At 37.8% G+C, this 13,230-nt stretch overlaps 1 protein-coding gene across 1 annotated transcript in view; it reads right to left on the bottom strand.

The window, feature by feature from the left end:
* MYO7B (myosin VIIB) overlaps positions 1-13,230 on the bottom strand; it is a 64,637-nt gene that overhangs the window by 21,156 nt on the left and 30,251 nt on the right. The window contains exons 18-27 of the mRNA XM_070944941.1: positions 11,292-11,386; positions 9,992-10,076; positions 9,689-9,904; positions 7,872-8,030; positions 6,717-6,932; positions 4,243-4,404; positions 2,862-2,942; positions 2,324-2,457; positions 1,173-1,299; positions 79-198 (exon numbers count right to left, since the gene is read on the bottom strand). Of these exons, the coding sequence (XP_070801042.1) occupies positions 79-198; positions 1,173-1,299; positions 2,324-2,457; positions 2,862-2,942; positions 4,243-4,404; positions 6,717-6,932; positions 7,872-8,030; positions 9,689-9,904; positions 9,992-10,076; positions 11,292-11,386 (1,395 nt within the window). The remainder of the gene's footprint in view (positions 1-78; positions 199-1,172; positions 1,300-2,323; positions 2,458-2,861; positions 2,943-4,242; positions 4,405-6,716; positions 6,933-7,871; positions 8,031-9,688; positions 9,905-9,991; positions 10,077-11,291; positions 11,387-13,230) is intronic.

The following is a 13,230-nucleotide window of genomic DNA, read 5'->3' as shown; positions in this document are numbered from 1 at the left end:
CCTATGTCCTATCATACCATAATTTTTGATGTTAAGAAAAGAGTAGATAAAATGTAATGTAATTTGGGTAATAGTTACCTGCAGCTCCATCCAGCTAGGTGGTTCAGATCGTGTTCCATTCATATAAGTTCGCCTCAACCGTTCAGAACAATATGGTGCATACAATAATGGTCCACCCCGAATGAAATTTAGTAGATACTACAATAGAATGAAATAAAATGAGTTATTTGAAAGCATATGACCACATAGGTTTATTAGAATCTTCTATAACAGTAAGTAGAACATAATGAAAATGTTTACAGTCCATGTTACTTTTTGCGCTTTGAATATCATGTCTCCAGTATAATGATACTCTTTAAATACTCTTTAAGAATGGGCTTGACAAAGTAGAAGGTGAAATCATTCTTTAGGCTGCAAACATGAAAATATTTGGCCTGTGTCTGAAAACTGCAAATGTCAACCTTCAGTGTGTAAGACGGAAACAAACTTCACAATGATTGTCAAAATCCAAATGTTACCAATAAGATGTTTTTAGGATAGCATTAAGGCAGAAAGCAGCCAAGAATTGGGAGTGAAGAGGAAGAAGGTCAATATATACAATAAAAAGGGAAACACTAGAAAGAATAGGGAATAGTTGCTGCTGAATTTTGCATTAGGCAACTATGGGCTAGAGCAGAGCTTAGCAACCTGTACCCAAAATCATCTAGCCCAGGAGTCCCTAACCCCCAGTCTGTGGATGGCCAGAAACTGGGCAAACAAACAAAGTCCCATCCATGGGATGCAGGCAGCATGTGAAAACATGCCCCGCCTGGTCCGTGGAAAAACCTCTCGTCCCTGGTCCCCAAAAGGTTGGGGGCCACTGATCTAGCCCATGGTCCTAAATGAAATATATTTACCTCATATGCACAGAAAGAGTGCTTGCTGCCTCCTCAGGCAACCATTTTAACTATGGCTTTACCAGCTGTCTCTGTGCAACTTGTGCAAAAAGTAAATTATCCAATATCTTCTTAAAAACTTCCAGTGTTGGAGCATTCACAACAAAGTACCCCAGAATGGTGGCAGTAGTATAGCCTCTGGCCCCTACACTGAAGATGTTTGTCACCCTAGGGCTAAAGCTTTGTTCTACACATGGTCCTCAGCCATTAACTGAAGTAGCTTTTCAGAATCAATACCTTCACAAACTGGTCCGAAGGGCAGAAAGAACCAAGGCAAAGTGACAGCAAGATCCAACCTCTATGGTAACTAGTTTTATTGTTATTTTCAGTGAGTTGTTTGCAGATCTGGCAATAAATCTCATCCCTGTTATAGAAAACAAATAGGCATTTTGTTATGTTTCAAGTTCATTATTTCAGAAGCTAGCAAACTTTTCTGGCCAGAGATCACATTTAATTACATTTTTTTAAAAAAGACTGTGTTCTCTGTTGGCCACAGCAGGGATGAAGAGCCAAAAGGTTTGCCTTTCCTCCTTTTGGGAATATAGGATTTAATGACATTCCTATTTTGCATAATAGGGGAAAAAAAGGAAAATCATAATGGGGGGGGGAGATTTTAAAAACCCAAATACTTTCTCAACAAAATGAATAGAAAAATGCACAGTTGAAGAGCAATAGGGGAAAGGTGAATGCAGTGTTGAATATGTCTCTCACTCTCTGTTACTTATCATGCATTTTGGTTTTCAGGGTTATTTCATGCCCTGTACATCAGTTTTACCTATAACAGTGTTAACTTTTCAGGGAAAACAAATCAAACCAATGAGTACTCTAGATGTGTTGTGAAACTTCACCCTTGTTATGAAATTGACTAAAAAAAAAATGGAGGATCTCATGTGAAATTTAAGAGATTTAAAACCTCACACATGATATTGTTCACTTAAATGTAAGCTTAACTAAAATATTTTATGACTTTTGTTTAAAAATGCAACTGATACAAAAATAAACAGTTAATATACTTTTATATTTTAAATCTTGAAATTCAGCTCAAAAGCAATAAAAAAAACTTTGCTTCAAGCTTTTTGCAAAGAAAATAAAAAACAACATAGGCTATAAGAAAAAGTATGCTTCAGAGTATTAATGTCAGACATGCAAGGAACAATTGACATAAATATCAACCACATATTTAGTGATATCAGGAACACCTCTGATGAAGCTTAATAGCTTTTTATATAGCTTTATTGCACAAAACATACACATACATTATTTCAATACCTGAAGGAAACCTGAGTTTTATTCAAGCCATTTTAGATACACATTTTAGATGTTTTAGATGGATCTGGATCTGTGCAGTTGCTATTGAAAATAAAGGTACTATTTAATAAATGTAATACCTGATGGCAGAACGCAGAATAGCATTTCCAATGATAAACTGCACTTTTTCAAGGTTAGACATAGGCCTCTCAGATTCAGAGCATTCCTCTTGAAACGTACCGGTATCTTCCCCATTCATCAGCTGGCTTTTTATCTAAAATAAGCATAAAACCATTCACCCTTTTTTATCAGAATTGTTTTAAATGGTACCCAATCCATGCTAGAATGGAACACCAGCTCAGCCCCTCCAACCTGATGTGCTTTAAATGTTTGGACCAGACTAATCTCAAAACAAAGTAGGAAGTTCCTATTATAGGCAAGATATGTACTCCATTCCTCCCATGTTGCTTTGGACATGAGAAATGTCTGTCTGTTCATCTGCAATCTAGTTTGTTGACATTATTCATTTTATATTCAAGATACAAGAGGAGGGGGAAACATCTGCATATGTCTGCTGCTTTCTCAGAAAGTTTCTGCCTAGCAATAAGCCCCACAAATATATTTTCAATAGGAGACTGTAATGCTGATTGGATGGTGAGAAGAAAATATGCAACAAACCTTATCAGCCATTTTGGAGTTGCGCTTCAGTTTCACAGAAGAAATTACCTTGGAGAACTTGTTAGCTTTTTTGATGTCTACCTAAGTTATCCAATTTATGAAGAAGAAAAAAAGAGTTAGCTTGATTCCCCAAAACCGATAGAAACTGAAAAAGAAGGGGAACCAGCACTCATAAGCATTGGGTTATAGGAAGAAAGCAGTTTTTTTAAAGTCTCAAACATTGTTTTTTATTGTTATTTGTAACAAATAATTTTGGAAAGCAACCTTTTTCTCCTCTTTGTAGTGTCACTTAATTACCCATCAAGATATTACTGCTTATGTTACTATTTTTATATTATGACTTTTTAAATTAGTATTTTAAGTCACTTGTCTTCAGAAATTGAATGGGATAAAAGCTGCAACAAGTAATTGGTTAAATAATAGCTATTAATTGATGGCTACCTTGTGTTCGGAGTTTAACAAAATGTTACATTATTAGATTCAATAAATTTGTCATAGACATTTATGTTAGAAAAATGTCACATTCTAAGACATCAATGCTCTACTAGCAGTGTACAGTAAGCTTTAGAAAATTAATCAGTATAGTTAAAGAAATTTTAAAAGTCAAAAACATTACAGAGTGAGAAGATTGAATTTAAGAAGAAAGTGTGGCAGCAAACCATTCTCATCTTATTTTACTGATGGAATAGAACTAAGTTTCTTAGTCTATTGTGGAATATATAGACAGAATTGAACTGAGTCTGCTTCCATTTTAGTAAGATGTTTTTCTCTTGTGGAGAACAAGATGAGGATCATGCTGAGTCTTTCTAGTATTTTGTAGACACTTAAGACTAACTTCCTGGCAGTGTTATAAATTATATGTTCTGTCATGCAAATGGAATGTGGTGCTTTCTTTTCAGTAAACAGAGTGCTAATAAACTTTGACCCAATTTTCTGGCTAAACCAAAACTGCTTACAATTAACAATAGAACAATTACAGACATCTACCCTGTCCCCGGTAACTCTACTAGTTCAAATCAGCAAACTGTAGCTGAAATAAATTAACATTTAAGCCCTAAAGACAAAGCAAACATTTCTAAAATCACTGAAGCCCAGAGTCTGTGGTTTGTACAAGGCACACAAGATGACACTTCAGATGTTTGATAACTCTCTGAAAAGATGAGCATTATCAAGCCCTTCACAGGCTACAAAATACTTGTTGGCTGTAGGTTCAAATTGTCCATAGCTGCCCATGTTATGAACCAAGAAGGTAGGCTTCTTGTCCTACCTGCTCTGTTAAATCTAGTGATTAGTGATAAATTAGTATGGAGCAACAAATAATTAGGATTCTAATTTTTCTATTTAAATAAGCTTATAGCAATGAAAAATTTATTTTCCTTACTATATCTGGATGATAACTGCTTACAGGCTGCAGTTGGCTTTTCTTGTCAAAGCTTTCATAAATCTGGGTCTCCTTGGAACTTCTCTTGCTGTTGATATTCTGCACTCTTTCTGGCAAATCACCCATGAACTGCAAAATGATGGTCCATACAGCTAGAGAGGCCTAGTGAGAACAGATAGTAGACATACTGTCTTTGCAATTATGATGCATTTAATTAACAAATACTTATTAGCTGAATGGAGAGAAATTAACTTTCTTGATTTTTGTACATCAGCATATGAATGTACTTAATTCCTATTGAACATTATGAGAATTAGTGCATGTCTATGTTTACAATATAGTTAAAACAATAAACATGATGTGGTATGAGAAACATTGGCTACTCATTCAATAGATGATTTTGCCATTTTGTCCAATCAAATCAATTTTGTTACTGTTGCCTTATTTTGAGGCCAACATTTAGGAAAGAGAAAACTGTATGTGGTTTCATTAAATACAATTACTGTACAATTACTGTACTTCCCAGAATAAAATGTGGAAACAATTAAATGTTAATAATTCATTGTATAAATTTTACCATGAACAAATGGGCACAAATTTTGTCTGAAAATATTGTAAGACATCTGGAATGTGCAAATTGGAGAAAGCTAATCTAAATTACACTTATGGTCTTGCTGCATATTTGCCTTTTATCTCAATGTTAGGTCTTTCTCATGTTTTATGAAGTAAATTGCTGGGTGTCATTTTTTTAAATTAAGCAGCAATGAACAAACAAATCATAATGTCATAATGTGCCATTTTTAATGGATAGCCCTTCAAGTTGCAAGAGAGATGGTGAAATGATGCCTCAATATTTCTACATACTTATGCTAAATATAGTTAATGTTTTCAAAATTGGCTGAACAAAAATATTTTAAACTAGGTAAAGGTAAAGATTCCCCTCGCACATATGTGCTAGTCGTTCCTGACTCTAGGGAGCGGTGCTCATCTCCGTTTCAAAGCCGAAGAGCCATTGCTGTCCAAAGATGTCTCCATGGCCATGTGGCCGGCATGAATAAATGCCAAAGGCACACAGAATACTGTCACCTTTCCACCAAAGGTGGTCCCAATTTTTCTATTTGCATTTTTTACATGCTTTCGAACTGCTAGGTTGGCAGAAGCTGGGGCAAGTAACAGGAGCTCACCCCGTTACATGGCACTAGGGATTCGAACCGCTGAACTGCCGACCTTTCGATCGACAAGCTCAGCGTCTTAGCCACTGAGCCACCGCATCCCTCATTTTAAACTAACTGGTAAACAAATAGTCCTAATTAGATAGTATAGTAACAAATGAATACTTTAAAGCCTTCAGGGTCCAAATAGGGTGATGTTACATTTTAGTTCAATGGACAGTTGACAGAGTAATAAATTATACAGAAGATTAACACTACAGCAGACTTTTCTACCAGTCTACCATCTACTGAAGAATTTATCAGCCAAATAACAGAATATTAATTTTGAAACAGCTACAAAGGTTGCTTAACTGTTCTGAATCAACTTCAATGTGCTGATTCTTAGCTATAAATCTTGAAAAAATTGGGAACAAACTGTGTTCCTCAACTGCAGCGACTTGTGTCTTTCAGCAATTAGACAAAATGAGAATGTGGGGATTAAAGCAGACTATTTTATACATGGCCATTGTGTCAATTGTCTGGAACTCCTTTTCATGGTAGGATAGGTTGGTCTCTTTGTTTCTGATCTTTATATTGTTAATAACTTTTTCATTGAGCTTGGAATGACAAATGTTTCCTGTTTTTAAATAAAGGATTAATTAAAACTGAAGTAATATTGAACTTTTAATATTGCAGTTATTGATGACTGAAAAAGACTAATTTATAGGAGATAAGGCCATGATCATCAATTGCTATAACATCTTATTTATTTATTTGTTTGTTTGTTTGTTTTTTTGCCTTTGAGACAGTATTAACTCCTAGTAACTGCCTAGTCACTGCAGTTTTCTTGGCAAGATTATAAGAAATAGTTTGCCTTTTCTTTCTTCTTAGGGCTATAACAATTGACCCAAAGTCACCCAGCTGGCTTGGTGCCTAAAGTGACTCTAAAATTCAGTCTCCTGGTTTCTAATCTGGTGCCTTAAAACATACTTAGAATATGCAATATGCAAACACAATAAAAATCAACATAACCAAATACATTCCTTATCCACATCACTGCATTAACATCCATTCTATAATATTCAGTACAATCTGCAGCACCACATTCCAAATTATCAGGAAAAACATAGTCTGATTCAGAACAACTTACACTTCAGTCCCTGAAGGCTATGTAACAAACAGTTGTTTTAATTTTCCTGCCTGTTATCAGGGAAAGAAAACAAGCTGTTCCAAATTTATTCCAAATGCAATTTATTAAACAATACTTCAAGGAACTGGGAGTTTTGATTTTAAAAAACACATTAAACTAAAGTAAATAATTACCAAAATATCATCCTTTTCATCATGATAAAGCAAAGGGTGGCGAAGTGGACGTCTAATGTGTGTATAAGTGGCAGATCCCTGGAAATAAGTTGCTGCAAATTTGGGGAAAGTGTATTGTGCCAAGTCATCTGCCTCCTCATCCAGCTCTACCGTTATGGGGATCATATCCAGGTCTATCTCGTGCAGCTTGTTTGTTTGTGTTTTTTTCTCCAGGTCCTACAAGGTACAGAAGTAGAAAAACAGTTTAGCTTTAATTCTCTAGTGTTGTTAACCTAGCCTTGATATAAGAAGGTGTTAAAGTTGCAGGCAGAAAAGTTATTTAAATAATGTCCTCTTCAGCACTCAGGGATTGCATTCCAGGGAAAAAAGGGTAGACTGAAGATTATTCCACAAAAAATGACGCCTATGACCATAATGGAATGAAGAACCAGCAAGTAGGCCTCTCTGGACAAGTGCTCCAAACAGCTGCTCTCCATGAAGAGATTGACAGGCAGCAGTCTCCAGGAGGTTTGTAGCTCTGGGAAATGAGGGGACAGCCATCTTGCTCAAATTGCTATGACAACCTCAGAAATTTGGCTTCTCAGAAATAGGGATTTTCTGATCAACTTCATAATGACTCCCAGAAAATAAAAATAAAAATGGTGAATGGATGAAATCTATTGCTCTGCTTTTGCAAGGTATTGGTATTCACTGCCCAGAAATAGGGCAACTTTAAGTTGAGATGGTGGATAAAGGTGGTCATGTGGAATAACTTTATCAGTTTGCTTTCTGGTAAATCATTATTTTTATTTTGGTCACAATCAGCAATGCTGCCATTTTAATGATATATTTTGAAATTTTCAAATGTGCTCATTAGTTCCTCAGAATTACTTCATTGTTCAAAAAGCACAATCAGGAATGCTAGACCTATTTTTATTACAAGGTTACGTTAACAGAAGCTTGCAAGTCTGAAAGTACCCCTCAGGTACCTCACTTTTACTTACCAAAAACCAGGGAGGGTCCCTCCTAAATACTTCTGCCACTTTCTCCTTTGGACTCAGATTTTGTTTACCAGATTGTTGTCTAGGCTATTGCTCTTTCTCCTGCCTCAGAAGGTGATTCCCACATACTATTACAATAGACAATCAATTTAATTATTTCTCCACCTCTTCTTACCTCAAAGCCCAAAGGAGCTTGGCCTTCTTGTCCCCCAATGAAAGAAGGCAAGAAGCCAAATACTCTGTCCACCATTTCCTGATCACTGATGACATCATACATTGATTCATGTTTGTTTTCTTTAGAGTCCTTTATTTTTAAAGGAATTGCCAAACGTTCCTGTAAAGAAATGATAGGAATCCATTAAGCTGGACTTAGGGATTGAGTTAGGACTTTATATGTACAAATTGCATTTTATAAATATTCCTGCATCATCAAAACAAAATAACAGAATTAGTTACTATTCAATGATTTGACACTGGAAACTTCAACAATAATTTTATTCCTGGCAATTTATTAAACATTGCTTCAAGCTGAGGGTTGTTGAAATGTTAACAGAAAGCTATTTATTTTATTTTGGCCCAGTGAAATGCCTCATCTAGTTAAGCAAAAGAAATCCCACTCAAGAGATTCAGAAAGGAAAACCTGATATATTGATACAGGTAAATGGGCAGAGAAATTTGAAACTTGCAAAACCCAAACACTAATGGATTAAGATATTGTCCTTTTTTTGCCTTTCATAGACGAATGAGAGTACTCTCCCAGGGCTGGCTCAAAATGATAAGCAGCGTCCAGATCTAGAAACCAGGCTGGAAATCTAAGAAAGGACTTGCAATCTAAGAAATAGTGAAGTTGGATATGGGTTGATATTTGGATTTGATCGTACAAAAGATTATTTGGGTTTGGTGACTTAATTATACCTTCTTTTTATTCCATCTCTGTCTTCCTGGTTCAAGGAGTTGCTACTGAGATAATCCTTTCAGAAGTCAGTTTTCTTTTATTTATTTTTTCTCCTGTCCTTTTGTTCTTTCAACTTTTTAGTTTTTTAATTAAACTAAACACATGATATAGACTTGATTTCTTACTGAATGTATGACTCCATTCTGAAAGGGTTTTAATATTATCATATGTATCTTCCTTCTGCTGACTACTCCCAAGTAACTCTGGTCCAGAAAGGATTTCTTTGTGGAAGTGTACCTGATGGTAGCATTTACTGAATGGGCTCTCCTTAGGATCATGGGTATTGTAAGATTTGCAGAGAAAGAGGCCTTAGAGGGTCCCCACCTGAGGCAAGCAGGCAGCACACACACACCACATCCTAAGCATGTATGCCTTCAAGTGCATCTTATTACACCTTAAAACTCACTTTAAAGCAAAATATTGAGTTCACCCTTTTCAAGGAATTGTTGTAGAAGAAAACTTTACACATTTTATCATCTATCAAATCAAAAATTGAGATTATTTAGGTATTGAAGGGTTTTCATAGATAAGAGATAGGGCAAAATTTTCCAGATGTTTTAGAAGACAAGACAAGAAGGAATAGGTTTTAGCTGGAGGGGAGTAGATTTTGATTGGACATTTGGACAAGTACTGATGGTGATAGCTAATCACCGGCAAAACGACTGCCTCAGGAAAAGATGAACTCTCTTTCTCTGAACAAATTAAGTAAATGCCAAATTGCCATCTATCAGGGATGTGTAATAGTGGATTGTTGCATTGACAATAATCTTAGGTAATTTTGACACTGTTATTTTTAAGCATTTATTTAACATAGAAACAGGCTGGATCTAATACTAATTTTAGCTATTCTGTTCTCATGTCCTAGTTTTGATTTCCCAGATTCTCCACTTTAATTATATTAAACAAGCTATAACTAGTCACTCTCTTTGGAGGTATAGCTATTTTATTCTATCATCAAAATTACTCTTCTGCACAATTTCTATGGACAAGACTTGTGCTCTGATTCCTATTTCCATGCTTCCAATCATACTATCTACCTTCTTCATTTTGTGCAAAGTCTTACGAACAAACATTCCCCTGGCATAAGCCTGTATCACACACACAGCTTTCAGCTGTTCAGCAATTTTCTGGCGCATCAGGTAACCTCGGCACAACGCTTGAAACTTAATCATGTTGCCACGGGCTTCTTCGTACTTCTTCATAAGCTGTTTGCTCCGGAAAAGGGCTTGCAGACGTTCAAATCCCAATATGAGCTATATGGGAGAAATAACAGCCTGACATTAATTGTGGTGCAAAACATCTTCTGTTGCTGTACCTCAGGGTTAAAGGCAAATTCTTACCATTCTAAAATTTTTCCGAGCAAAATATCCTCTCCAGGCTGCCTGTATAACTACAGCACTTTGTCTCTGGTTCAGAAATTGTTTCCTTTACAGAGAAAGAATAACAACAAACACAACTAAGTTATTCCACAAGGAAAAAAAATATTAAAGGAGTGTTCAGAGCACACCCAATGGAACAGGTGCTGGAGAAAAACTGAGTTATCCCAAAAAAACAAATCAAGACCAAGTAATTTCATTATAGCAAGACCAAGTGATTTCATTTTCTAGATGAAAACAATGACATGTGAACTCTCTCTTCTATGAGGTACTGGAATTATCTTAAATAGACATGAACTATTCTAAGTGGTTTTTCCTTTAACACTAACACTTTAATGCTCAATGTACCATGAATTTAGAGTTCAACCGCCTAAATGGGTTAAAGTGATTTAGCGTGTTTTAGAGGAGATTAGGTATCTGCTGTGGCTCCATTATTGTGGGCAAGAAGGCTTGGATCAAACAGTAGTAAATGATCTGTTTAAATGCAGTGATCCTGATATTCCATAGATGGTGTTCCATTCATCACCATTTCCTATTTCTTTTCCAACTTTCCATGTTTATTGAGCATGCTCAGTTCCCTCTGGACTACTGTATTTCTTTGTTTCTCTTTTACATTTTTTTTTAAATCACAAACCTTATCCTTTCTTTTCTTGTTAGCCAGACAGGATAGATTAAAACCTAGACAACACATTGATTTGTTTGGTTATGGGAGGGTCGCATAAGAGGAAGGGGTCCATAAAGTCAAGATGGCATCCAAAAAGCCCACCCTTTTTGCATGTGATGTGATGAACATAAAAATGGGCAGTACTTCAATTGCCTGATAGTGGCTGTCATCTTGTCTTTTTGGACACCCCTCCCCCTAAGGTCACTACTAGTTATGGGTTTTCCTCTTTCTGGAATGGAAGGCCAATGTTTTGCTTCCTAGGCTATAAACTACCATCTTTTCACTCCCTCCTGCTCATTTTTGCTCTTTGAGGATCTTATTGCATTCTAGACAGAGGTTTTCAAGCTTTTTCAGGCTGTCCAACTTGTTGGTTTTTTAAAATATTGGAAACCACTGATCAAAAGTCAAGGCACCAATCATGGAAAACTGACTTCATTCAATTGAATTTGTTTGTTTCTCTTTTAGTCTGTCACAGAACCTTATCATGTTCTTGAGGAATTCAAGGACTCCATGGAACACAGTTTGAAAACCCTGATCTAAACAATGCACCACTGTGACTGTTAATAATTCACATTTGTCACTACCATTAAACATGGTTACCTGTCTTTGAATCCCCTCAACACCTTCTGAATTAGAATGGCTTTTTCTCTGAGTGCCTTGTCACGCTGCACCTCCAGGACCGTATCATGATAATCCTATTAAAAATTTGAGAAAAATAAAAATGTAAGCTAAGGCTGAAGCAAAACAGATTAAATGATTCTGTATACACAACAGTAGCTGGATTTAATTGTTCTTCTTAACAATTCAATTTATTACTAAACCCACTGGCAGTTGATCAATGATCCCCTGATAAATATTTTAAAAACCAGTTCTGCTGCTCTGTTGCTGCTGCCAGATTACTAGCCATAGATCAGCCAATTTGCATGCCATGCATAGTGGCTCAGCTCACAAAATTCCAGAAACTTTAACAGTCAGCTTTTGCCAGCCGGTGTAATTCAATTCCACCATATCACTGGGTTTGATTATATAGAAAGCATAAATCAGGATCAAGCTGCAAAACAAATATTTTGAAACAGAATAAATGGGGAGAAAAGAAAGACTTAGAAAGTCATGTTTGGAAAAGGTTTGAGGAGAGCCTTAAAAAGGGAAGACTATTTCTTACTCTTCTTCTGTGCTCCACATACCATTGCTTATCCAGAAAGGAATAAAATAATAAAATATACGTACATTGGAGTATTTCACCATTCAAGTGTTCAGATTTGTTTGTTTGTTCAGAAATACATTTATTAGTTATGAGCAGTTTTATTGGGGCCACAGGGTTCAGATGGGTTTGCTGATCACATACCTGGCTCCCTGCCATGTGGCAGCAGCCCTGCCCGAGCTACTCAGTGTCATCGCCATGGTGGCGGTTGAGACCCCTAGGCTTATGGTCATGGGGGATTTCAACTTGCCGTCCGTTGGTGAGGCATCTGAGGTGGCTCGGGAGTTCATGGCTTCCATGACAGCCATGGACCTGACCCAGTTAATTCATGGCCCTACCCACACGGGGGAAACACGCTGGATCTGGTTTTTGTCTCTGGACAGTGGTTGAGTGATCTTGAGATAGGGGATATAGTCACCGAGCCCTTGTCATGGTCTGATCACTCTCTCCTTCGTCTCGACCTTCGAACCGCTACACCCCGCCGCAGGGAGCCGGAGCCGGTAAGATGGTTCCGCCCCAGGCGCCTGATGGAACCGGATAGGTTCCAGATGGAGCTTGGGCCATTCCCTGAGGCTCTGGCACACGCCTCGACTGGAGACCTAGTGGCCGCCTGGGATAGGGCAGCCGCTGGAGCTCTGGATCGGGTCGTGCCTTTGCGGCCTCTGACCCGGTGCCGATCTCATTTAGCTCCTTGGTTCACTGAGGAGCTGAGGGAGTTGAAGCGCCGGAAAAGACGCCTAGAGAGTAGTTGGAGGGCCAGTCTTTCTGAATCTGACCGGACACTGGTAAGAGCTCATATTAGGAATTACCTAGTGGCGATAAAAGCAGCGAAATGTAGCTATTTTGCTGCTCTTATTGCATCATCAGATAATCGCCCGGCCGCCCTGTTTAGGGTGACCCGCTCCCTGCTCCACCAGGAAGCGCGGGAGAACCCCTTGGAGGGTAGAGCCGAGGATTTTGTCCAATATCTGTATGACAAAATCGCTCAGATTCGGGAAGATCTGGACTCCGACTGGATAGTCTCAGGGGGAGGGACTGGGGCAGGTCTTGAGAATGTTATCTGGGATGAGTTTGATCCTGTGACCCCTGAGGACGTGGACAGGATTCTGGGTAGACTGAACGCGACCACTTGTTTATTGGACCCGTGTCCCTCCTGGTTAGTGCTGGCTTCTCGGGAGGTGATACGAGGCTGGTTCCAGGGGATTATAATTGCTTCGCTGGGTGAGGGTGTCTTTCCTGCCGCCTTGAAAGAGGCGGTGGTGAGGCCTCTCCTCAAGAAGCCTTCCCTGGACCTGGCAATGTTGGTAAATTATCGTCCGGTCTCCAACCTTCGTTTTG

This window comes from Pituophis catenifer, unplaced genomic scaffold (genome assembly GCF_029215685.1).
Source record: "Pituophis catenifer annectens isolate HBS135680 unplaced genomic scaffold, rPitCat1.0.hap2 SCAF_6, whole genome shotgun sequence".
NCBI classification, from domain to species: Eukaryota; Metazoa; Chordata; class Lepidosauria; order Squamata; family Colubridae; genus Pituophis; species Pituophis catenifer.
Note: the sequence above shows the minus strand (reverse complement) of the source record. Positions and strands in the feature narration are given on the sequence as shown.